Here is a 26,647-nt window from a genome sequence, read left to right on the forward strand (position 1 = left end):
GCATTCTTGCAGACTCTTACCTGAGAATATTGGAAACTTGGGGTGGGGGCAGCTTTGAGAGCTAGGGACAAGGTGTCCATTTGCATATATTCCATCACACTGATAAAACTACCTGCCAAGTACACTGTACTTAAAAAGTTGGACTATGCAGTGTGGAAAAAAAAAAGACTTCAAGCTCTATCACTTCTGATTCTAGAGAAGAATGTTATCGAATACTGGTGCAACTGTATTCCAATATTTACGAGGTTTGGGTCGCGAGGTTTGGGTCCCGCATGGTGCCCATTCAAACAAGTTTGGTGAAAATCCATTATGTTGTTTTTCAAGAAGAATAAAATGTACAATTTAGGCCTGCATTTGGATCCCCCTCACCCCCCAATGACTCCAAGGGGGGGGGGGGGGGGGGGGGGGGGGCACCACTGGATCTGCAATGAACAAACTTGGAACTACAGTCATTAATGTACTAACTCATGATATTACATTTATAGCTCTATCACTTCTGGTTCTAGAGAAGATCTTTAAAGATTCCTTACTAGGGGTGGGATTTGTCTCTTCTTTATACATTGCATCTCCATTTACAACTAACATAACATTATCTCTTCTTTTTCTCTCTCTAAAAAAAATACAAAGATATACACACACACACACACACACATACAATGGACTCTCATTACCCACCTCCTCCCCCCCCCCCCAAAAAAAAAAAGGGGGGGGTGGAGGGAAGAGCTCTTTGGAACCAGTGACATCACTTTGTAAATTTCACTTTATGACACGGTTTGAAAAAAAAAAAAAAAAATTGAACTCAAGGGCAAAGAGACAAAAAAAATCATGTTGTTACACAGGTTTGGTACCAGTCTTCTCTATAACGAGAGTCCACTATATTGCCTAACAGATATTTCTGGGTCACTTGTTTTTTTTTGTTGTTGTTGTTTTTTTTTTTGTGTAATTTACATTGCACAAGGTGTACAAGACATTTGCATATTATTTCAGAATGTAAAGTGACGAAGCAATCTGCTGTGCACCCATATGGAATAACCCAATCCGGAGGCAAGTATATTATAAACGTGATGAAAGTCACACACATTCATAACAATTTTAATGTTTTGATCAAAATAGAACCTGGAAATCAGTTGAGTAATAACTGCTTTACTACCCATTATTCTGCAAATGCAAGCTGATTTCTCTTTATATCACTAGTCTTTGTCAGGTTTGATATGTATATCATACATAGTGCACCGTGAAAATATTCTTTAGAATAATTTCCTGCATCCTACAGATGTAGCGCGACCATCATTACATCTTGGCAAGGTTTATCACAATGCTAGAAAAGATAGTAAAAAGTGGTTGATCTTGATTTTAAAAAAAATCAGAAATATCAGTCTAAGCTTTTGCAAAGTACAACCAAGAACCCATCAATATAAATCAAATTGCATTTGCATCCACTGCTGGTGCATCATCAGGCCTTTGGTTATGGCTTACTCTGAGCAATCCATGCATGAAAGCTGCATCATGAGTATTCAGTTATGAATTTTGAGAGATAGAGGTTTGGTAGAAATCATTTCAACTTAAATCCAGGCTTTGAGTCCACGTAGATATCGTAGAAAGCGATGGCTCTCAGGAGACAGTTTGCGAGATGCTCCCTTTCGTACTTGCTGGATTCCTCAAAGGTGAGGGCATTTTCGTACATAATCCTGACGGGGAACCAAGCATTTCTGCGCTCGGTCCCCTCGCTCAGTAACGTCCTGACAAGATTCTGGCCACTCTTGCGCTGGCTGCCGACGAGGAGACCGAAGTGCTTTCCGACGGCGTTCTGCGGAAGGGAGATGGCTCGCACCTCTCCCGATTCGTGGATGTTGCTGTTAAGACTGGTGTAGAACATCGTCTCCAGGCAACGGATGAAGAGCATGGTCTGGAAGGTGCCCTTGTTTAGGGAGGTGAAAGACTTGTGCTCCAGGACGTACAGGTCAGTATGAGGCATCTCGTCAATGAGGCTGGATACCTGAGGGGTATGATAAGTGCATCAAGATAGATGTGTATGCATAATGCAATGAAATGTGCCATCAATTACTGTATCGTACTGTGCAACAGACATGCAGTGCACTTAATGTACATCATATTTTATTGGACTAAGATTGCAAATCCAAAGAGTACAGCATTTGTAAAGCAGGCTCCTTTGTGCATTGCTACTAATTTACCTTCTCCCTATATGAAAAAACAAAACAAAAACAAAACAAAACTTGAGTCTTTTTAGAACACAAACTTCAGCAGGTGTGCACCCCTCATTGTTCATGTACATGTGTATGTGTGCATGACTGTTGCCAAAATTACATGTTATGTGGTTAAATCCCATTAAAAAAAAATCACACCACTGCATTAGTCTTCAAGTACATTATCACAGACCTGTTATAGCAAGCCAATATATGCATTACCTTACACTCTTGCATTCTAAATCTAAACAACAAATTAAAAAATACAAATGCAACATTTGACATCATACAATCAAATCTTATCTGCTGCCATAAACCAAGATGTCTCACAAAAAGTCATGAAAGAGTATACAAATGTCACATTTTGCTCCAAACTGATCAATATATATGTAAGGATAAAGTGCACTCCCGTTATAACGGAATGCTCGGGACCGGCAGTTTTCTTTCGTTATGTAACGAAATTTCGTTATAAACCGAACAAATACAATATATAACGAAAACAAGGAAACCACGTACGTATATCATATTCTGTTTGCTGAATACTCATCATACACTCGAAAGCTATGTGAAATGTGATGGGATAACTGTATTACAATAATAAACGCAAGTTCCCCTCAGAAACTGTGTGTGACACAAGGAGCAAACACACACAGTGATGTGAAGCGTTCACCAATGCAGAGACGCTATAAATGCTTGTTTCGCTCCGTATTTTCGAAAGCAATTCGCATTTCGTTATAACGGAGCACATTTCTTTTGTTTTTCTTTGTCTGTGGCGCTCGGAAAAGATTTCGTTATAACGGAAATTTCGCTATAACCGTGTTCGTTATAAGCGAATTTTGTACCATAGACTTTAATGGTGATAATTTTGGGACCAGAAGATTTACTTCGTTATAACGAAATTTCGTTATAACCGTGTTCGTTGTAACGGGAGTGCACTGTATAAGGGCAACTAACAAACAAATCATCTCTAAGGGAGTGAATAGTGCTCTGACTGGGTATAATTATGCCCCCTCCCCCCTTCAATAATATGTGAGCTTTACTCCAAAACAGCTTTCACAAAGGGTTCCTTCATAAAATTATCTCATTGGAATAAATTTCGTTTAACCCATTGAGGATGAGTCCGATACTCGGGCAGGTGTCTATGGGAAATGCTCGTAGCAAAATCAAACCGTCCTAAACGGGTAAAACAAAATCATGTGCACAAGATCCCTGGAACCATCAAGCCACAACAAGACTAGTGTTCTGGTAACAATGTAGGCCTACAAGGCAAAGGAAACTTACTAGTCTAAGGTAATTGAGTGGGTCCCACTTGCCAGGTGAAATCCCCTCAATTGGCTGGAAGCGCCACTGGTGGACCCATCTCTGTCGGTCCATGTGTGACCAGGCTACGTGCTTTAGTCCCACATCAATGGCAGTTATGTCTTGTAAGTTCTGCAAGATGAAGGTGAGCAAAGATAAACTGTGGCTGCGTCATAGAAACAGAAGTTCACAGTATGTTTTCAATAAGGAGGTCCAGAGCTTGATTTTGGCCCTAAATTCAAGATAGTTTGTTCTACACAAGACATTTTACCAACAATACTCCTCTCTGCAAAAGAGCATTTGATGAAAGCACGATCACCATGGAAGTTGAAAATCTATGTCTTGCATTTAGCACATGTGGGCTCAGTATGGCAGCCTGGGTGGAATACTGCACCCGTAAGGTGGAGTTACACTACTGCAGGTTTGATTCCAGTGACCAATGAAGCAATATGTTGGCAAGAGCTCTGAGAACTGGAACACAGCAAAAATAGGGCTGTATAAAAGAATAAACTCTTACTGTCACAACCAATATGGATTCATGACTGTCAGGCAAACATATTCTAGCTGCCATCAGTGTGTAATCGAGTGTACATGTAAGAATGGAACTGGATGAAAATCCCCCATGGCAGTACACAATTCTTTGGATGTGTGCCTGAGAGCGTGTTTCTACTGAGTGATGAAAATTCGCGGTGATGCGAGGTGCTCTCAGTAGAAACATGCTCTTAGAGACTACCTACCTTTTTAAATAATCATTTCTATCAATATTGATATAAATTTATTTTCATCACACATTTTACCAATGATTATATTCCCACAGAACTAAGTTCTGGCCCATTAAACTTAATGTACAGACTACTAATTTGTCAAATGATCAGAATAAGTATAATCAAAGTATGATAAACTTTAAGCCCCATTCCAAGGTATGATCAGTACAACTTGTACATGTATGTTTTTGTTCTCTCCTCCTTATGTTATTTCCGTTATTTCACTTTTTTTCTTCTTTTTTTTTTTTGGGGGGGGGGGGGGGGTGAAGAACCATACCTGAACAAACAAACACCACACACCTACTCTTTATTACATCACATACATGTACATGTTGTACATGTACATACATAGTTTGTTAATTGGGTGGCACATTTACACAAGCTTTACAGATTTTTCTTAATGGTATAACATGAGGAATACACGGTACCTGGAGTCTTTCCCTTGTCAAGCTTAGGTGATTGGTGCCTTGTGTTTCAATTCTAGTGGTCCTCTGTTGAACCCCTCTAGAAAGATCCTTCCTCAGATTGTCTAGTGTTCTCCTGCACAAGATAGAAAAAGTAACGCAAGAGGTGCGACTCACAGAGACACTGTGGTACAGCAAGACTGCAAGAAAGTAATTTTGTCACAGGTGCACACATACATGCACAATGTACATGTAATTTGTCGTAAGATTATAATGCAAACAACCAATTTTTTTTTTTCCACCACCTCTTACATTACTGCACATTGATATGCTGGCATCACAGGATGAGAAACAGCTGTCGACACACACCTCATAGGTCACTACCAGTGCTAGAAAATAAAATATCATGATCTTATAAACATTAATAAGCTTTGAATGAGGACTCATATTACAGTGCACGCCATTAAAACACAGTTATCATGAAATTTTAGTTACAATGAAGGAAAAATTCAGGCTGCAACATAATTGGCTCTATGCTTTTTATTGTTTATTTGTTCGGTTATAACAAAATTTTGATATAACGAAAGAAAACTGCTGGTCCCGTGGACTTCATTATAACGGGAGTCCACTGTATACATGCTACCATCAGATCCTATAAATGTAAGCTAAATCTGGATGTAGCAGTAGTAGCAGAATCATCATCCCTAATAGTAATAGTATCATCATTCTCATAATCAAAGACCATTATGAAGTGATTACTGTTCTTGTACAAACTTTATAAAAAATTCACTCACCTTCCAATGCCAGGAATAAGCAGGATGTCGTCCAGCTTCTCAAATAATCCGTGCTTCTCTCTGTGCAGCACTATCCCCTCCGCCGTCTTGCTGCTCACAAACTTGAGCATCCTCAGTTCCGACTCGGGCAACGTGTTCAACAGACCCAGGAGGGCAGCGGTGTCATTTTCTTCTGAGCTGGCCAAACCAGTTGCATCGCTTCCAGAGGAGCAGCGAGTCTCTGGGGATGTTGCCACTGGCGATGAGGTTGCTGCTTCTGGAGACGAGGTTGGTGTGAACATGCCTGTGCTGCACAGGGAACATGGCTGGCTCTGGGACTTTAAGATGTAGAGTAGAAGATTAATACTTGTAAGTTATCAGACTCTCCATATCTCAAGTGGTCTATCATGGTTGTACAGGCCTAATTAACTTTTTAAAAAGCTGAACTTCCAATTAAAAAATTCATCATTTTACCACGACTAAACATCCATTTCTCCTTGTCAACTCTGTCTTGCTCTGAAAGAGCATCACTGTAGGTTACAATATTGTACATTTGTAGGAACATGTAAATCATACAGAAACACAGGATGTACTCTCAAAATTTCTTTTGAAAATGATGAAAATCTTCAAATAAGTGAAGGTCACATCAGATGTCAGCCTGTCACACCAAGGTAAAGAGATTCTGCTTTTCCTTTTGAATATCTACTTGAGAATATGTCCTACTTGAGAATACATGAACTCAAAAATTCGGAAAAAAAATGTACTTCTTTACTTGTAAAATGCTATTAAACACAAGGAAATGATTAGCCAAATACTTAATCCGTGTAATGTATTCATGAATATGCGCAAAATGGGAAACTGCTCACTTTTTAATAATGCGATATTATTCTATCTCCTTCGTCAGTCCAGAGGTATTGATAAGAAGATATGAAGAAAAACTGAAATCCTGATTGGTTCTGTAACATTCACCGAAAAAAAAAAGCTCCACACGCAGGATTTCAACATTTTCTCTGAAATAAAACAGGTTAACATTGTTAAAGTCAAGAACCTCTTATTTGGTCTGCATATCAAAACCATTAGAACAGCGGCTAGCCGCTTGGAGTATAGTCTGGCATAGAGCATAAAAACCAGTGGAACGCTAGAGCCTATGCATAAATTTGCACAAAGTAGAAGAGAAGAGAATCCACTTCTTCTCTAAATCACCTCCCTTGGTCGCAGTCTAGATAGTAGCAATGCCAATGCTCAATGGCATTTGGCAATGTAACTACATGTATACACAGCCCTGTCGCTGTACACAAGCCGTGCTGGCGAACAGGGACGTCGGGCTATTGGCAATGCAGATTTCGTGCATGTGGATTACAATTTCACAAATACAAACAGCAACTGATAAAGCAAAAAGGTAAATACAAAGCCAGATATTTAATAGGCAGCCATAATTTCAACTAGCTAGCTCCGGAAGTCTCGGGTTCGAATCCCGATGGAATCCCATTTTCTTTGCTCAATTTTCCTGTCAAATAAATAATATTCATTCTGGTCAATTTTTCTGTTTGCCTTTGTTACATACTCAAAAAGCTGCATCACTTCGGTGATCCCTCGCATTTATCCCCAAGTTGAATTATCCCTCGGGTTTATGCCAGGTTCAAGTGTGTACGTGTGTGTCACACACAAACACACTGCTATATAGCTTCCAACCATTCGAGCATTGAGATTTAGGGTTTCTTAAATTCTGGGACGAACATTGAACTAGGGCTTTCTATAGCTCAGTTGGTAGAGCACCGGGCTAGCTCCGGAGGTCTCAGGTTCGAATCCCGATGGCGATGGAATCCTATTTTCTTTGCTCAATTTTCCTGTAATAAATTATTTCAACTAACTAGCTAGACTAGTCTAGTATGTAGTAACGTTAGAATCTTATATTTCATAGATATCTAGATCTAGTAGAAGACATGTTTCTAGTGCATATAGTGACCAGCTCTAGACTTTTAGTGTAGGGAATCCTTATTGTTACGTGTCCACGTTTCCCGTCCCTACATTACAAATACAATCCTGAGTTGACCCCGGGGCGCTCCTGCGTACGGGTTGGTCGCAGCTAGTTAATACAATCCTAACGGACCTAGACAACTCTCTAACGTTACATGGATTTAAGTTAGTGGGTCTAAAGGACGATGCAGCCTGACTCCAGCTTGACTCCCCTCGGCCTCCGCTCCGCCGATGCGTTATGGTTTATTTACTGAGCTTTTCTCTTCTCATTGTCTCCATTTCCATCCAAATCTCACCCATGCAATCTTTGGCCAGCATTGGAGAAAACGTGTCCGAGCGAGAGACATCATGTCGACATCGTGTTAGACGAGACAAGCTTCGCTTCGCACAGCCTATTACAGAGAAACACCCGTATCGGTCGCGCATTTAATGGTCGCAACATACTTTGCTTGTAGCGCCGCGCCGCGCGGGCGACTGCGGGTGGGTAGCGCCCACGCAGCGCCCAGTGGTAGCGCTAGCGCCGCATGCATGCAGGTGTTTGCACTACTGCACTTGCACAGTGTGTCCCTTTAATTACAATGGCTTGTGCTAAACGTTCTTTAGTAAGTGATTTAGCAACAAAGAATAAAAATCCATATAATCAAGCGTACAATGAATTTTTTGTCTTTAATTAGAATAAAATCATATATTAATAATATTAGTATTATTTTGAGTACATTTTTATGGAAGATAAAACATATTTTAAATACAGTAAATAAAGATCATACTAAAATCAGTCTAATACCTTGCAAAGCCGAAAGGTACACATGGACACGTACACGTAGTCGACCTTCGTTGATATTGCATGCATGCAGTGCGTAGTGGTGTTACGATGTACAAGACCATAGCATAAGAAAACAGTTCGTGGACCGTGGCAGGATCTGACCGAGATAGCTTTATCCGTCCCCAGTAACCTTTGCCCTGCGAAGTTCAAGCCAGATTACATATCTTTGCACACTACCGGCATATCTGCCTTCACGTGTGCAATATCCACTGAGTTCTGATTTCGAGAGATTTGTTCAGAAACTCGACCTCTCAGCAGCGGCACAGGCACAGCACAGCATGCCGAATGCCAGCAGCGCTAGCTACGTGAGAACACCGGTCTTCGATTCACGCTCCTCATCAGGTAGCAAGTCAGCAGGCGCTCCCTCTCCTCCTTGGACACGCTTCATGACATCATTTATTCGACCGAAATTTGCAGTTCTCCTTGTAGTAATCATGTTGTTGTTTCTAGTCTATCTGCTTCTTCCAAGTTCACAGGCGTCATATCATATGGACAACCATCTTCCATTCCAAGCCGCTCCAGCAGCGCTGGTGTACAATTCAACTTACCCTATTTCTGCGGTCGAGAGAACAGTCGATGGCAGAAAATACAAAATTGCCGTCATATCGGACCCAGACACCACCAACAAAGATCCAGACAAAGCAAACCAGTGGCTCAGCTACCTCAGAAGAGGAACGCTGTCCATCAGCTCATATGGAGACAAGATAACGGTAGACTTGGAGGAGACTCCTGTGAAGTTGAAGTCTCAGCTCTCCCAAGGTGGGCGGGGCATGGAACTCTCGGAGTTGGTTACTTTCAATGGGAAGCTGTACACTGTGGACGACCGCACGGGAATCATCTACGAAGTGGCCGGGGACAAGGTGTACCCGTGGACAATTCTTGCTGACGGAGATGGCAAGAATACAAAAGGTGCAAATATATTTTCTCAATCAAGTCACAAACTGGGAAAGTTTCTATGATTGTTTAAAGGGATTGTTTTAGTTTTGGTTGAGACCTAACTTCTAGGGGCCCGTTTCATAAAAGTTACAATTATGATAACTTTGCCATCCAATGATAACTTCCATCCAATGGTAACTTCCATTTAATTCTTGATTTTGATTGGCTGTTGAGTATTGTTGCCATGGTAGTTACCATTGGATGGCAAGCACCGGCGTAGCCTGGATAATGATCTTGTGATCTTGGGAGGGCGGTGGTTACTATGCGAGGGGGAGGGGGATGTTCCCCCTCCACGGGAAAAACTTTTTGCATTTTGATGTTGTAAATGGTGCAATTTGCTGCATCTTTTTGCATCTTTTATCGACTTAAACCCCCCGCTTAGATGCACCGGGCGTAGTCTGGATAATGATCTTGTGATATTGGGAGGGGCGGTGGTTACTATGCGAGGGAGCAAAGCGACCGAGCCCGAGCAAGAGGAGGGAACGGGGGCGAGGGCGTGGGAGGGGGGTGTTCCCCCTCCCACGATGAAAATTTTTTGCATTTTTATGTTGTAAATGGTGCAATTTGCTGCATGTTTTTCCGTCTTTGATCGACTTGAAACGGCCCCACTTGTTTAAGGTAGCAGGATATTTTGATGGGGATTATTATTGAACAATTTGCCTATAAAGTGGTAGCATAAACCTCTTGTATTGATTTATTGTTACAATTAATTTCATGAACGTTGTCTGTTAAGCAATCAAACAGAAAAGGAATGCTCACGAGGGTGTATAGGTCATATAGGATACAAAAGGGATATTTCTCCTCCCACACGAAGGTGATTTTACATTTTCAGACCTGAAATTCAGCAATCTGGTGCAAACTTTTAGTGCAATACCCGGTACTTGGATATTTTTCTAGCTCCCCCACCCCCCCCCCCCCCCCAAAAAAAATATCTATGGAAATAATTTGGACTTTTTTCAGGAAAGTGTTAATGTCAAAATCACGACATTTAGCTCTTATTCCGCGTGTTCATCATGTGTGTGTATGTACAAAGTCTAATGAGGTAGAAGGGGAGGGGGATGCCCCCTCCCACTGTACGGAGCTTTTGTGTTTTTGAAATCAAGATTAAGTGATCTGAAGCACACTTTTTGTGGGAAATTCGGGTAGTGTGACTTTTCCCCCGATTTTTCCCCTTTCTTTCTTTTTATTTCTTTTTTTCACGATCAAAAAGTGGGGGGGGGGGGCTGCCCATGATCAAAAAGTGTGGGGGGGCTGCAGCCCCCCCCCCCCCCCCCGCCCCCCCCCCCCCCCCACCCTTCTGCGGCCCCTGCTAAGTACTAGTATTTTGCCTTTTTGGAAATTGGTTTTGAAATGGCTGAGATATAAAAGAGAGCAATCGTACTAATAAAAGGTGGGGCCCACCTTTTATTGGGATCACTTTGATTTAGTTTGGTTTTGGATGTTGCAGTCATTCCAAACCAATTTTCATCAAATAAACTTTGAATTCTTCTTAATCTTAGAATGGTATGCTCTGTATTATGTCATAAGTGGTCTCTTGGTATCTCCCAACAAGTTAAAAGCCAAATTTATCATCTCCAGCACCAATACTATACCATCCCTTTAACTGATTAAAAATACTGACAATCAAGGTGATGATATGATTGTAACAATAATAGGCCCAATGATTTTTTTTTTTTTTTTTGCCAAAGTTTCACAGCACTTGAAGTTGATATATGTGCACTGCACTGAAAGTCATGAAAACAAGAACGAATGTGTGTACACGCCTGTGTGCATCTTTTAAAAGCCAAGGGAAGGATATCTTAGAGTGGTGTATGGCAAAATATTAAATTTGGGAGGGGAGCATAGCAAAAACTTTCCCAAATAAGAATGCTTATGCCCATGTTTTTTTTCCAGTTCAGTCAAAATACATATCTGCTTTTTTTTTTTTGGGGGGGGGGGGAGGGGGGATGATACACACTTGTATGTAAAAATGATCCTTTAAAATATCTTTTTCCCAAACTTTGATTTTTTTTTCTTAAGGAGGCAAAGATCTCATTGTATATTTTAGACTTCCACATCAACTTTCCCATGAGTAATATGGGGCCCATTAACAACAAAAAAAAAAAACATACTGTAAAATAACATGTGCTGCTCAAGAATTCTGATCTGAAAATATGGATGTGAATCGTATCCATGAATTCACTCTTGTTGAACAACTACTTGTAGTTTGTCCAACTTTTCCTTTGTAAGTGATGTAATGTGTGAAGGACCTTTCAATGACATTTGATATATTTTCTGGAGAGGAGCCAGATTGATTGTGTTACACTTACAGAATATAAACTGTGCATGAAGCCCCAGCTCACTGATGCAATGGATGGTGCTTTCAGAAGTCTGTATTTTTAGTGTTTGTTGTTGGTTGGTTTTCTTCTTTTTTTTTTTGGGGGGGGGGGTTGCTCATAATGCTCTGACAATTATTATCTCTTAGTACCATCATATGAATTTTGTATATCAGTGACAATTAACCACTGGCTGAGGTCCATGGGGTTTGTGCCAAACTCGTTCAGCACTCACTGCTCTAAACATTGACCTTGCCTCACCTGCCAACACCCCTTTGTTTTGGACATCCCCAGCTCGACAAAGGAGGCAGTAGATTAGCCAAGCCAGATTTCAAACCTGTAGCATGTGCGTTAATACAGTCACATTTAAAAGAGTTTCTTTCGTAATGGTGTACCCATAGTTGACATTGCAGCATTCTCACTTGTGCTACTTCCATGACATTCAGTTACCGTGTACCAAGATATCTCTTCTTTGTGATGAGGATAAAAGAAAAGAAAAATCAGTGAGACAGGTTGTGAAATCGAGGTGTATCATTTTACTTTAGATGGAATGTGATGATAGGCTCACCACACAAGTTGTCATTTGAAATGCATCCGTGTGCACTTTCGTAAAGACCTCCTCCTTCCCCCCTAGTATTTTTAAAACCAATTTTGGCTACTATTTTATATGTACCGGTACAGATGATTATGTGCTGAATGAATGACCTTTTTTTTTTTCTTGCAACTTCCTCTGATGTCACCTTTCACCCTTGACCCAGGGTTCAAGGGAGAGTGGATGGCTGTCAAAGACCAGCACCTCTACGTTGGAGGGCTGGGGAAGGAGTGGACCACAACAACCGGAGAGCTCCAGAATCTCAATCCTCAATATGTGAAGGTGGTCAACCATCTCGGTGCCGTGCATCACCTGAATTGGGTCGGCAACTACAACGCCATGAGGAATACAGCTGGTTATCCATATCCAGGTAAGATTGTTTGTTGTTGTTGTTGTTGTTGTTGTTGTTTTTTTTTTTTTTTTTTGCATCATAGGGAATGTGTGTTTCAGTCATTCTAATATTTGTGAGAGAGAATGTGGTCCTCCTATTATCATATGTTGAATAAAAGCCAGTGAAATAATTGCATAAGCAATGATCAGATGCAATTTGAGTAAAATAAGAAGGAAGAGAACATAGAAACTTTGTGTCAGCAAATCAGTTTCTTTGACATTCAGCGGCATTTTCAAAAGTCCCACTCATAGTCTCATGCTGTAGCTGCCAGGTGCCAATTACTGTAAAAGTGGTTTCTTTCGCGTACAGATACTTTCGCGGTTTCCATTGGTGCCGACTGTGAATTCACAGTTGGCAAAAACTGTTTTATTTTGTACATGAAAACCCAAACTATAATCCAATTATTCTTTTATAGAAATTAAAATTAAATGCAGGCTTACCTGAAATCCCGTCTCTCGAGTACTTTATAACATGCTTGTACCTACATTGCGCAGTATTGCTGTGCATGTGTTGACCATCAATACACTCAATGCGCGGAATCTTCGTGTGTGCATGTGCGTTGAACAAGCGGCGAGTTCAAAACATTTCCTTGCGTAGTTAATTTTGCGTGACTTTTCAAAACATTTTCGTGTGATGTTAAATTCGTGGTTCAACCTCAAAGCGTGAAAATAAAACCACTGCGAAAGAAACCACTTTTACAGTATCTGCGAAGATAATTTAAGCAAGAGAATTGAAACTGCATTTTGAAGTAGACAGAGTGTGTATTTTTCTGATAAAGCTTTTTGATCCAAGGGCTCTGTGAAAAACTTGTAACTTTTTAAAGATTTTGAGGAGATATTCCATCTCTGCACCTGTGACTTCATTGTAAACTCTCAGCTATAATTTGGCTTCTTTTCTTGTGATTGCGTTCATTCACTTTGACAGATTTGGTGCAAATTGGAAGAGCTGGCAAATTAGTCCTTGCTTAAGTCATACTTGCATGAAGAAGTTGAATAATTGCCTGAGTCAAAGGTCTTGCCAAGTCCTCTTTATATTCTATTGATTTCAATCCCTCAAAAGTTGAATTTTCTCTAAGTTAAAGCTTTTTCTTCAGTCCAAATAGATTCAACTTGGGCATGATTGATTGTCTCATATGAATTTGCTTCTTTTAGGGTATCATGTTAGGATGAATAAAAGTAAGTAGGTAGCCAGTTGCCTGCAGTGTCATGAAATATTGCTGATATTTTTGTATGCTTTCGTTTGATTCTTCTAGGGTATATGATTCATGAGTCTGGAGTGTGGAGCAGCGTTCACAAGCGGTGGTTCTTTCTTCCGCGTCGGGCAAGCACCGAAAAGTATGACGAGACGGCGGACGAGCACCGCGCGACAAACATTCTCTTCACGTGCAACGAGGACTTCACCGATGTCCGCTACAACAAGATTGGCTCGCTGAACAACATCCGTGGCTTCTCCTCATTCAAGTTCATTCCAGGGACAAACGATCAAGTAATTGTCGCCCTTAAGACTGAGGAGGATGCGGGAAAAATAGCCACTTACATTACAGCATTCAGTATAGATGGCAAGATCTTGATGCCAGACATAAAGTTTGCCGAAATCAAATACGAGGGAATTGAATTTGTATAGTATCATCACATGGGGGTAATAAACCCCTCCTTAGTATAGGATGGGAAAATTCTTTTAATTTAATTTTTTTTCTACCTGATGAAATTAATTCTGCTGTGATTATGTGTAATGTTAATGGTCAAGTATGTTGGTACAACCAACAGTCCTAAGATCCATAATGAGTCATACCATGTCCATACCTCTACTTTAACAAATATAGATGGCCTGTTTAAACATGGATCAAAGATGAATGTGTGCATTTCGTGTGAGTGGATTTTGCAAGATCTTAAGATATGCTAATTTCGTAGTATACTCTTGGGCTTGCTTTTTATGACATAGTGCTGTAAAGTAGTGTATAAAGTATTTCATAACCGACTTTTTAACATATAACTAAGTGTGCATGCAAGTCTTCAACCACTGTTATCTTCCCTCATTCACAACATGCCATTTGACTCTGTGCAAATTGTGCAAATGCAGCTGATGTGGACAGCTTAGGAAATGGAGAATGAAATGCAGTCAAACTTGTCTTGAAACAGGCACCTGTTTATAGTGGCCACCTGCTTTATTGTGATAACTTTTTTGTTTGTTTAAGATCTTGCACGATTGCCAGCATCGGTCACCTACAATGTACTTTGTCTGTCATGGACAATGTTTGTTGCGTTTATGGGCTGCAGTCTGTAGGTTGACTCCTGTCTATGTGTACTACAGTTTGTATGTGCATTGTACCAGAAATTGATTACTTTTCTTTCTGTCGGAGTTTCCACATTTCACACAAGAGCCTTTCTTTGTCATAAAGCAAATCAAATTGTTGCCGAGAAGGATCTTAGAGAAGGAAAGAGAAAACAACAACAGCAAAACTTGTCTTTCTGATGTCTAACTTGTATGTCGTACTACCTTGTCTTATGTTTAGATGTGTGAGGTAAATTTTTATGTGACATCTGTCATAGATGCTAGTGGTACATGACAAAGTTAAATTAGCACTTGTTTATAAAGGCCACTACTTATACACTATGTCCTTCTGAGTGGTCACTATCAACAGGTTTGTACTGGATATTATTCCAACAACAGTGAAGAAGGGATAATTATTTCTCACTATATCTCTCCTAGCATATAAATGGCAATACTAATACAGAATACTAACAGTGAATTACTGTTGATTAGTCTTCTATAAGAGGTGCACGAGCATTGCTTACATCCATTGCTTGTAATCAAACAAGTAGTGCCATAGTAAGAAAAAAAAATGTGTCTGCTATGTATAAAGCAAGCATGAGGAAACCTCACTACTGTGTGCATTAGAATAAATAGAAGATAATAAAAATAGGGCAACATATTTTTGCACAAAATTGTTGAGTGACAGTTTTGGTACTATAGACAGCAGTTTCAATCTTAATTTTTTAATTATGGGAATATATAAATTGTGTTTGTAATTTGTAACAAACCGCATGATAGATGTTCATAAATGCGTTTCATTCAATCAATATTGACATACTTGTATTATCTATGTACAATAGAGCTGAAGACAGAATGGTCTGACAAAATTACTTCAGTATCATAAATCGTCACGCGTATGGCAGATTGTTGTTAGCGCACTTCCGTGCGCATGGCAGATTGTTGTTAGCGCACTTCCGTGCGCATGGCAGAATGTTGTTAACCCTATGCGCACTCCCACACCCTAACGACAATCTGCCATGTGCACTCCCACACTGTAATGACAATCTGCCATGCGCACGACGAAATTTTCTATTCTTGTACATAAAATTATCATAGATATTTGAGTCTTTCAATTAAGTAGACATTGTGTGATCGCAAAGTACGAAGCACATCATAGTTGTTACTGCATACCATTTATCATTTTGGTAAACTGCTTGATTTGTGTGTTGTGTATTTTATTTTGTTATATAGCTGTACCTGTACTTGTCATTCCCCTAACAGCAGTCCAGTTTACTAACCTATGTAGGGTCCTACATTGCATTTATAACTTAACAGTTCACTCGCAGGGCATAACATAGCTAGGTTCAATAGCCTGTGGGCAATAAATGTGTATCATTTTACATAGAGGTACATGGTCTGTAGTTTTATAAATCATCATATAAGAAAAAAAAAAAGAGAAAGTGCCTCAAAGCTATCATTGAGGTGCAATGATTTTACGATATATTTTCTCCTTTGTTCTTTTTTTTATTTCCTTGATTTTGTTAAGAATTATTTCTGTTTGATATGTGGCAAAACCAACCATGCAATTCTGTAGAAGCAGATGCATTACATGAATTACAGCTGTAGATACAATTGTATACTCCAGAGGCAATAGTGCAAGTGTACATGACATCATGAATTCCTATTATTTATCACATACATGTATTCTGAACCTAGGCTAGCCCTGTGATTAGATATTAATCACATTTGCATTGATGAATTACAAGTTTATTAAAACAAACTGTATCAACAAAAGTAAAGTAAATCTTTGTCACAAATGAACACATGCCGGTACATACACCACAGTGTAGACTGTCTGATTGTTTTGGTGATATTTAAGCATTATGGCACATGCCATAATGTCCCTAGGGTGACAAACCTTGTTTCCCAATTAGTCTGTTGTATTCAAGAACCTCCAACTCAATTTTGAGTATAGAAAATACTGATTTGAGTTAAAAACCATAACAGATATTAAAGTAATCTAAAACATTGTTTCTGCATTATTTGACACCAAAATGAGTTTTATTTTGCAATTTTTTTTTTCACTCTCCTAAAAATTCATGACATTTGAGATACTGTACCATATTTGGGCAATATATCAGTAGTTTGACTTGACTCACTGATAGATGTCCATTTGGTTAAAACCAGTCATGGAGCTGGCTTTGATTCTTTATGAAACTAGCCTAAGAATTCATCAAATGGGACAATAGTAAAGCTAATCACCATTCCAACATATCAGCACAGCAGTGTGCAATGGCCCCGACAATTTTGAATGATGTCTCTTGTGTATTGCATCTTTCTCAGTTGGTTAGTCATGGGTACACTGTATTGTATTTGAACATTCCTGCGTGTGAAGTTCACACATTACATGTCCAGAAGTAGTGTTTTACTATGCACAGTGCTAATACAGTGAATAGTACAGTTTAACCTCATTATAAAGAGGCAGTAGGATATAACAAAGCCCTCTGATAATAAGGTGATTTTGCAGGTCCCAAATTTGTGTATTTCTTTTTCTTTTTTTTTTCGTACCCTGATATAGAGAAAAGCCTGATATAACAAGGTATTGTCTTGGTGTGTATATATGTCCTTGTTATCATGCAGTTCCTGTGTAATTACAATAAATATGCATGATTTATTTTGCATACATGTGGCCTGTGTTGAATATGTTTACTAACTATGTGTGCGTGTGCAGGCCATTAAGAGTACATACTGTGGAACATACACTGTACATAGTTTCAGAGCAAAGCATGTGCATGACTACCTGGTATGTACTGTTTTATAACACACACCAAGCGCACATTGTGACACACACAAAGAAAGTACTGAGAATAAAAGTGCAGAACAACTTATTGAAAGTATTGTGTACATCTCATTGATTTACACGCCTTCCCCCAATTGTGTGTAGCATTAGTGTGTGTGTGTGTGTGTGTGTGTGTGTACATGAAAAAACTTACGTATTTGTATTTTCGTGCCTCCTAAGATGTGCTAATGAACTGTATGTACAGTGCACTCCTGTTATAACAAACACGGTTATAACAAAATTCTGGTTACAACGAAGTAAAAATTAAGGCTGCAAGATTATTTGCTCTGTCTTTTTATGGTTTAATAGAATGGTTATAATAAAATTTTGATATCATGAAATTCTGGTTACAACAAAGTAAAAATTAAGGCTGCAACATTATCTGTTCTGTCTTTTTATGGTTTAATGGTTTGGTTATAATGAAATTTCAATATAACAAAAGATAACTGCCAGTCCAGAGGACTTCTTTGTAACGGGAGTCCACTGTACTAACTATTAGCCCATTAGATAACACAAAAAAAAAAAAACCACATTTTTCTGTTTTGGTGCTATATCCTTTCTGTTGTTTTTTGAATTTTCACAATTCATTGTTAATGTTGCAAACTAGTATGTTGCAGATTAGAAAAAAGGACAATGATCTGGTTTATATACACAAGTGTTTTGGTAGCTAAATTTGCAATATCGTTTTGATTGCCAACTCTATGACCAATTTTTGAATATGCAACACATTTCATCAGATCAGAGTCCCAGTTTCTCTCTGAAATTGGCAAGTGTTTTTTCAAATTTCTTTCTGCCAAAGCACTTTGCATCTACCTGGTGATTTTTCTTGAGATATGCAGTAAATGTCCCGAGGTGCCAGTTTAAAGGGGAATACCAGTGCACTTGAAAGTTATTCTGAAAAGGGGAGTAAAGTTTTCTTAGCACAATGAAAATTTGATCATAATTCGATAGAAATAAGTTATGAAATTTTGAAATGTCACTAATTTTTCCTGAAACAGTTCTTGCATAGTCAATATGAATATGTAAATAGTGAAGTGATGATGTCATCCCCTCACAACTTGTTTTGGAATTTCCATTTTTTCATTCAAATGCAATTATGCCCCAGTTTCAAATCCTGATATATCTGACTGATCATTACATATTTTGAAGTCAATCAACCTGAATAACATTTAATGTTTTACACTTTAATACAATCAATGGAAAATTGTGAGGTGATAACATTATGAGCTCACTCATTTGCATATTCACTTTAACTGTACAATATAAGAACTGTTCTGCAGAAATTGGTGAAACTTCACAATTTCATTACTTCCCTTTTTTCATCCAATTTTGATCAAATTTTGACTGTTGTAATTTAAGTTTTTATTCTTTCTCACAAGGCTAACTTATAAACTGGTCTGGAATTACCTTTTAATGTTTAAAAGACATTACTGTATTGTTAAAGGGCATTAATTTCTGCAGCTAATTTCCCTGGGGAAAATATTACACTTTTCACTTCATGGTGCCTTAAAGGGTTAACATAGTACAGTACATCGTATTGGTCAAGGTGAGGATTCAGCCTTTAACATTTTCCAAGATATTTAGAAACCACTCTGAAATGTTACAGAGAATACGATTCTAATGGGAATTGAAAGTTTATTTGATGAAAATTGGTTTTGAAATGACTGAGATATCCCAAAATAAGGTGAAACAAAGAGATCCTAATAAAAGTCATGGGCCGTAGCATTACATTAGGATTGCTTTTTTTTTATATATCTCCTCCATCATTTCAAGACCAATTTTCTTTAAATATACTGTGAATTCCTCTAAGAATTACATATTCTTTCATATTTTATAGAGATTACTCATAATCTCACAAACACACACACAGTCAGAAACCTACAACACCGTCTAAACCAAAACTGTACCATTCCTTTAAAATAAACCAAAACTGTACCATTCCTTTAAAGATATCTCTGTAATTAATAGAATTGTGCTCCGATCTGGTCAATCTAATTAATGTGAAAAAAATCAGGGGTGTCTACCCTGCATATGCATTCCTTGAAAGTTTACCAGTAATGTGAACTACATGTACTTCTACACTATCTACACATACACGGTAGCGCTTAGTAATGAAACCTTGTAGAGCGCACAAACTCAGCCAAGCATATACTTGTATAAGTGTACAGGCAAACAACTTCTTTGTGACTGCAAAGCTCATCACTTCCCCTGTTGCCTATTTAAAAACAGCATTTCAAGGGAAGCTGTACAAAAGAGAGGTAGCATATTTGTGAAGGCTTACACTGCACTATCCACTGTACACCCACATGGTGATATGCAATTTTCATAATTCCGAGATGTTAATCTATCAATGATGCTAAACCAGCTCCTGAAAGCAATATCCTCTAGAATTCAAGAAACTGAATTGACCATACAAATATGCACTGCACTGAACCATTCTGTCTCTGCTAATTTAACAAAAAAAAAAAAAAAAATGATCATTCCAAAATTTCTTTCTTAGATGATATTCCCCCCCCCCCCCCTCCCAATTTGATCGACTGTGTATGGGTATTGGAACAACACAAGTTCTTGAAAGAATTACATACCCGTGGTAATAATAAAATAAATCTGCAGATGAATGCTATAGTGTATGTGGGTAGAACTCATGTTGGGAGAGTGTAGCATAATTGCTATCTGCAGCAACTTGTGTCTAAAATAAAGGAGTATCACACACGGACAATTGCAAACACCATCAAACATTCAAAACTTTTGTAAAGCTTTTATCCTATCGTGACAACGCTTGAATACATGCACTGGTGGGGGAGAAACATTCCGCCTGTTTGGGGATTCTCGGTATATAATTGCATGTGTAGTCTTGTGTAGTCCAGACTTCTCTGGTGTAGTCTTCTACCAACTTTTTCACTTCACAACAACAAAGAAGTCAAAATCCTGTTGATTTGATAAAATTACCCCAAGATCAGAGAGAGGGCTCAAGGGACAGGGTATTTTGTTCAGGACAATTCACATACTCTGCAAGATGAAGAAATATTGGAGAGTCGATAAGTTGTCCTCACAAGCCGAGTAGCTGCTACACCTATTCACCTAAAATAGCTTTTATATGAACAGGTAGTCTTGTGCAGTCACTTCAAATATTACATGGGAATTTCAGACCGTTTTATTGCTGATGATGTAAATTTGTTATGTATTGTATACACTTTACATACTATCCACTTATTTTACCTTTGCTAAAGTGACACAGCATCCACATACCGATGAGAGTGACTGCAGAATCCATGGAACATTACGAGTTCACAAATAGGTTTCTGAACATCCACTAAGCACAAGATAATCTTCAAACAAAAATGCATTTGTAATTGGTCTCACTATCATGTTTCACATCATACATGCGTACATGTCTACACCTCAGCACAAATCACGCTACTACAGTGAAGCAAAAGAGTACACAGGTCACACAGTCTGAAATCCAAGTTGGTTTATGTTGCAATATCTCACATAGCAGTGCATGTCAAATGCACATACAACATAAAATTATGAGGATCTGCTGCAGTAAACACAAAGGGAAATGTGGGCAAAGTTTTCTACTGTCCAGCTCACAGGTGTTCAAGAGATTTTCAAGTGAGGGGAGCAACATTCAAGTTTTGTAGATTTTGTCTCTTTGCCTTCTTTGTGAAGTTTCCATATTTTGCAATGTTACAAATTGTTGCTGCTGTTTGTTTGTTTTTTATTCTGTAGTGCCTTTGCTTCTTTGTCCAACCCTGAACAACAGATATTGCATATCACTCTCACATAAACTATATCACTGTATATTCAAGAACTGCATGTACCTGGTCACAAACATGTCGATATGAGCCATTTTAAGTACAGACTCATTTCTTCAAAAGCTGTTGCCAGTGAGCAGTTCTGATCATTACATAACATTGACCAAATTTTCCTGAATACTGCCAGTGTAACGAGAAGCAGACCTCAACCGACCAGTTTCAAATTATTCACATGCACATCATGGCGGTGAATTTTCAAAATAAGACGTCTGTAGTATTCAAAAGTTCCACGGTATATATGTACAATATCTATCTCTGTTCAATTCTTTCCCTCGTAGAACCTTGTCAGGAAGTCTGTTTGTACAGGTCTCTCCGATTCATTGAAATAGCGCATTATGTGTGTCTTCTGCTTCCACACCCTGATTGTTTCTTCCAACTCCATCTTTCCCTGGACAGGACGGAAGAAAAACAAAACAAAACAAAAAACAGACTTGGAATTAAACCTGGTACAGCCAACTCTCATCTTAATGAAATCCTTGGGACAGGAAATTTTCTTTTGTTACATCAAAATTTTTATAGCTGAACAGTACGATACCTGTAGATGTAAGTGATAATTTTGGAACCTGAATTCATACTTTGTTGTTATGAGATTTTCGTTGTAATTAATCTGTGTTCACTGTAATGTGGATGCACTGTAACACTAATGATGATAATTGGTTGTCTAGTAACTGCAACAATGACAATGATAACAATTTTTGTAGTACTGTACTTAATAAAATAATGATGAGTGTGAAGCCTCATCACTGTTTATAGAGCTGCTCTTCCAGAGGGCCCAATCATTACCAACCAAACCTTGCCAAGGAGCCATTTATTCAACAGAGCCAAAAGAAGACATTATGGGTCAACCACCCTGTCCAAGGATGTTTGAATCACGCAGGATTTGACAATGCCAGACTCGATCGTTTCAAGAGGCTGAAGCCTTATTCATCCATCTGCAGTGCTCCCCATTCATGATGGGAAATGAGGATGATGATGATGATGATGATGATATGAATGAAGATGATAATAATGATGATGTGAATAATGATAATACTGATGATGATGATGATGATAATAATAACGAGAAAGATGATTATAAATATAATCATACTTTTTCTACAACTATCATTACTTCTGCTGGTAACTTTGACATTTGAAATGTGACAATGTCCTTTTCTACATAAAACAACAAGAAAATTAGAATCTAAAGAGCCATAGAATATAAACAGCATCAAAATTGATGATGTCTTCAACATTGATTTTTAAATGGAGTTGTCTCCTTGCATTTGCCAGCACAATTTGTTCTAAAGATACAAAAAAAAAAAAAAGATGAAATCATGGCAGTCAAGACATTGAATGCAATTTAAGATGAAGAGTGCTGTCATAAAAAAAAAAAAAAACTATACGGTATAAACTTGTTCACTCTTTCTTTGTTGTTGTTGTTGTAATGACAGACGATGTCATACCTTTATGACCAGCATGTCGACTACTCTCTGATCTGTGATGTGTGCATTCTTCATGAACATTTCTCGCACCTTGTTCCTTCCTTCCTTCACAGTTATATCAAGCTGGTACTGTTGGACTGGAGAGATAGGAGGGGGAAAAACAATCAGTCAATATGATACAATTTCAAAATAACTGCCACTGAACCTCACGGACCTAAAGAACAAAAAAGTAAACAAATTTTCACTGTTTCATGATCATAAGTCAAAAACATTTGAATAATGACAGGAAACTCAGAATAACCTCACTGACTACAGGGACGGATCCAGGAATTCTGTAAAGGGGGGGGGGGGGGCAACTAATATTTCTGGCGCCACTTCCGGGTTTCATTTCATTTTTTTCTTTTTGGGATTTTATTTCTTTTGTTTTTGACGAAAAATAAAGGGGGGGGGGGCGTGTGCCGGTTGCGCCCCCCTCTGGATCCACCACTGGACTACTCTGCATGTAGGTCTACCCAGTAAATGCTTGAGCACCGTGCTTAAACAGTCCTAAATGCAGTCCCTGAGGTTATCATTAAGATAAAGTGCAATGTATGATTGACAGTACATTGTGTAGACAAGCTCTTTTTAACATGCAGGTAATGTACATTGTAAGTGTTCAAGCTGTAAATCAGATCCAGCAAATATGTAATCAGAGGGTGCACCACAAACTGGTGTGCTGAGAATGAGCAAGGATCTGGACCTGTTCTTGGTTCCAGGAAGATAACACCAGTCAGTCCTGAGACATATTGACGATCTTGGGTCCCTAGATAGACCAGATTTTTGAATCCCATTTATTCAGCCATTACATCCCCTAACATACATTACACTGCATGTGTCGGTGCCTGGTATTCATTGCACTACGGTAGTATGTACCTAGTAAGCATACACTAGTGTTCCTCACAGCTGTAGGGATGTAATTACAAATACTGTAAAACTAGGAATTAAAATGCATGTGAAAGTCTTTGTGTACACTGTATGAATTGAATTATGCCAATGGCAATTTGCGAAAATTTCATGTTGTAAATATTTCTCCTTTTACTAACACTAAAGAAAAAATATACATATATACAACGTACATATGTGTGGAATGAGTGAATGCAGCAATATCAACAGAAATTAGCAGAACACATTTGTTCAGCTAAATTTGAAAATTTGTTCTGACGTTAATAATTTTTCAAGTTTTTGGTGCTGCCATGGCTGAATGAGAAGAATAAAATACAACAGTTTGTGACATCATTGCAGCACACTTTAGGCACTAGTGTACTTTCGCACCTGTTTGTCAAACAATCTCCAAACATTCCCAAACTCACTCTAACTATCCAAAAGCCTCAAATATTTGCATCTGCATGAGATTCAAGTCCAGTATAAAAGGAATTTTCACTGTTTTGATACTTTTACACATGTCAGAATATGTTAACTGCAGCATGTTCACTCGGCAATAACTGCGTTGCAAAGGAGCAGACAGCGCAGCACGGTGTACAAAACACACTCACGGCAGCAAGCGCGGAATGTAGCTTTCTCATAGCGATCAGAGCAAGTTCTTTTATGGTATCTTTAAAAAGATAATACTTTTTTCCGCCTTTCTCTCAGTTTGTATCGAGTCGCGGGAGTGATTGATTGAGGATTGGGGTTGTTCATGTTGTGTGTGTGTGTGTGTGTGTGTGTGTGGAAGAAGATTTGTGAAAAATGTGGTTATACATGTGAGACAAGGGTGAACGTATATAAAGCCTTAGGCTTTAAGGCTATAGGAAAAGGGGGAAAAGGAAAGGAAAGAAACAAAAAAAACCTGTAAAATGAAACAAAAGGTTTACAAAATAGAGAGTACACTAAAAGATAATGGAAGGGAAAAAAGAAGATAAACATGCATGCATTTATATGTATAAAGGAAAGCAAGGGAGAAATGTATATGTTTGAAAACAAATGAGGAAAGCAAAGAGAAAAATATAGATTAAAAACAGAAAAGCAGTTAGGTACAATTGTAGAGTAATAGAATAAGATATGAATCAAAACTGGATGAAGGCAAATATGAATATGAAGGAAAAAAAGAATTATACAGGTTGAAAAGGAAATCAAGAAAATGATTCATTAGAATGACACATAAAAAGATATTGGAGAGGATAGAAGGGAAAGACCTTTGTAGTTGGAGGGAAAAACAACCCATGCATGAAGAAACAACAAACAATTTATTAGGCACAAAGTAGTTACAATTAGGCCTAAATATAAAATTGATAAAGTTAGACAAGAGGAAAACCACACAGAAATGATTGATAGGAAGGAAAGGGAAATTATGGTATAGATTCTACCTGAAAATGAAAGAAGAAAAGATACGTTGTACTATTAAAGAGAAAGAGAAAGTGGCAGCACACATTTCCACACGTGCTCAACCACTTTGAAGGTACAACATGTACATGTACAACCGCTAATGCAAGACTTGGCCAAGGAAAAGAGAAAAACAAATTTTTATCTCTTCAACAACACCAAAAGCTGACCTGTGTCACTACATTCAGACCAAATGAACGATCCTTTAATAGTGCAAAGAACATGCGCTGAAAGTATTCGTACTGTGCTTGTGTACAGAGCATGCGCTGAACTAACCACGGCGCGGGGCGCTGTTAACCAATGGTACGTGTTGGGGTCGCTGTAACTACACATTGTACTAGTAACACGTACGTGTTGGGCCCGGGGTCGCTGGTGCGGTTAGGGTCGCTGGTGCGGTTAGGGTCGCTGGTGCGGTTAGGGTTGCTGGTGCGGTTAGCGCTGAGCGTATTTGCACTGTGCAGCAGTGCTTGAGAGTTGAGTACAGAGCAGCATTTAAAAAAGTGATCAAAATTTTCCAATGATTTTCCGACACTTGTAAATACTTAGAATTAAATCTTAACTTCGGAAAGAGTTCCTTATGTCCCCCCCCCCCCAGTAAATTACTATTTTTTTTTACTAATAATAAACTAAATAAAGGTTATGCCATTTATGGGAAGACTTCCTAATTTGAGACATAACCCTAGAAGCATAACCTTTATTTAGTTTATTATTACAGCTGTAGTAAAAAAAAATAGTAATTTATTTATTTTGTGCAAATTAGTGGGGGGTACATAAGGAACTCTTTCCCAAGAGTGAGTTTGTATACATGTTTGGAGATCGTTTGACAAACAGGTGCGAATTCAAAAGTATACACACTAGCGCCACACTTCATACACACATCACCAACTAGCAACTGTTACACAAACGACGAAGGCAACAATACTGTAGTTCTGTGAGGCCACCCCGTGCCGTGCGGCGCGGCCGTCAGGACCGCGGGATAGCATCGGCAGCTAGCACGTAAGTAATCGTACTGTACTGTAGTCTGTACACTAAGTAGCCCAAGCAGTGTCATCATCATCATCAGTGACTAGAATCCACACATGAATCTTCAAACAATCCAATAAGATACAAAATGGAGTATTCAAAAGCATACTTGCGTGTGGAACCTCTCTCCACCATGCCTTGTACAGCTGTCTCGCTCTTCTCCTGGCTTCTTCGGGAGTTTTGGACATAAATGGTTTCACTTGTTTTGCTACTGCTGCCGCACGGGCAGCCTGGCTGAGAGACGCCATGATCGCAGAATACGAGCTAGGTGGCTAGGTCGCTTTGGCAGAATTTAGCGTAAACGTACAGTAAGTTGGTATAAACTAAGTTTAAGTTTGATTTTGAATATATTTTTGAATTAATTATAAAAATAATCACCTACTTAATAATATTTAAAATTGAATTATTATTCTTGTTTTAATCATTAATTTCTTCAAAAAATAGTGTTAAAGAA

At 38.6% G+C, this 26,647-nt stretch overlaps 3 protein-coding genes across 3 annotated transcripts; 1 reads left to right on the forward strand and 2 right to left on the reverse strand.

Annotated features, from left to right (window-relative positions):
• Positions 1-876: 876 nt before the first annotated feature.
• Positions 877-7,837, reverse strand: LOC139718836 (transcription elongation factor, mitochondrial-like). Its single transcript, XM_071630299.1, has 5 exons — positions 7,718-7,837; positions 5,466-5,782; positions 4,696-4,807; positions 3,486-3,635; positions 877-1,996 (listed from the first exon to the last, which is right to left on the reverse strand). The coding sequence occupies exons 1-5, from the start codon at positions 7,769-7,771 to the stop codon at positions 1,553-1,555; spliced, it is 1,077 nt and encodes a 358-aa protein (XP_071486400.1). The 5' UTR covers positions 7,772-7,837; the 3' UTR covers positions 877-1,552.
• Positions 7,838-8,359: 522 nt separating this feature from the next.
• On the forward strand, positions 8,360-17,607 carry LOC139718837 (soluble calcium-activated nucleotidase 1-like). Its single transcript, XM_071630300.1, has 3 exons — positions 8,360-9,153; positions 12,254-12,457; positions 13,731-17,607. The coding sequence occupies exons 1-3, from the start codon at positions 8,523-8,525 to the stop codon at positions 14,099-14,101; spliced, it is 1,206 nt and encodes a 401-aa protein (XP_071486401.1). The 5' UTR covers positions 8,360-8,522; the 3' UTR covers positions 14,102-17,607.
• A 3,313-nt stretch (positions 17,608-20,920) lies between these two features.
• Positions 20,921-26,441, reverse strand: LOC139718838 (NADH dehydrogenase [ubiquinone] 1 alpha subcomplex subunit 6-like). The gene is made up of 3 exons (XM_071630301.1): positions 26,303-26,441; positions 22,834-22,949; positions 20,921-21,776 (listed from the first exon to the last, which is right to left on the reverse strand). Exons 1-3 carry the CDS (start codon positions 26,439-26,441, stop codon positions 21,648-21,650), a joined length of 384 nt encoding a protein of 127 aa, XP_071486402.1. The 3' UTR covers positions 20,921-21,647.
• Positions 26,442-26,647: the final 206 nt, after the last annotated feature.

This window comes from Diadema antillarum, unplaced genomic scaffold (genome assembly GCF_040938485.1).
Source record: "Diadema antillarum isolate AM-2024a unplaced genomic scaffold, OU_Dant_1.0 scf00000100, whole genome shotgun sequence".
Classification (NCBI taxonomy): Eukaryota; Metazoa; Echinodermata; class Echinoidea; order Diadematoida; family Diadematidae; genus Diadema; species Diadema antillarum.

Coding starts and splice junctions, on each gene's coding strand:
- LOC139718838 (XM_071630301.1), bottom strand. CDS start 26,441: ATGGCGTCTCTCAGCCAGGCTGCCCGTGCGGCAGCAGTAGCAAAACAA. Junction 22,950..26,302: donor GAGAGAGGTTCCACACGCAA/GTATGCTTTTGA, acceptor CTATCTCTCCAG/TCCAACAGTACCAGCTTGAT. Junction 21,777..22,833: donor TCGACATGCTGGTCATAAAG/GTATGACATCGT, acceptor CGTCCTGTCCAG/GGAAAGATGGAGTTGGAAGA.
- LOC139718836 (XM_071630299.1), bottom strand. CDS start 7,771: ATGATGTCTCTCGCTCGGACACGTTTTCTCCAATGCTGGCCAAAGATT. Junction 4,808..5,465: donor CTTATTCCTGGCATTGGAAG/GTGAGTGAATTT, acceptor TATCTTGTGCAG/GAGAACACTAGACAATCTGA. Junction 3,636..4,695: donor TGACAAGGGAAAGACTCCAG/GTACCGTGTATT, acceptor TTCATCTTGCAG/AACTTACAAGACATAACTGC.
- LOC139718837 (XM_071630300.1), top strand. CDS start 8,523: ATGCCGAATGCCAGCAGCGCTAGCTACGTGAGAACACCGGTCTTCGAT. Junction 9,154..12,253: donor AGATGGCAAGAATACAAAAG/GTGCAAATATAT, acceptor CCCTTGACCCAG/GGTTCAAGGGAGAGTGGATG. Junction 12,458..13,730: donor AGCTGGTTATCCATATCCAG/GTAAGATTGTTT, acceptor TGATTCTTCTAG/GGTATATGATTCATGAGTCT.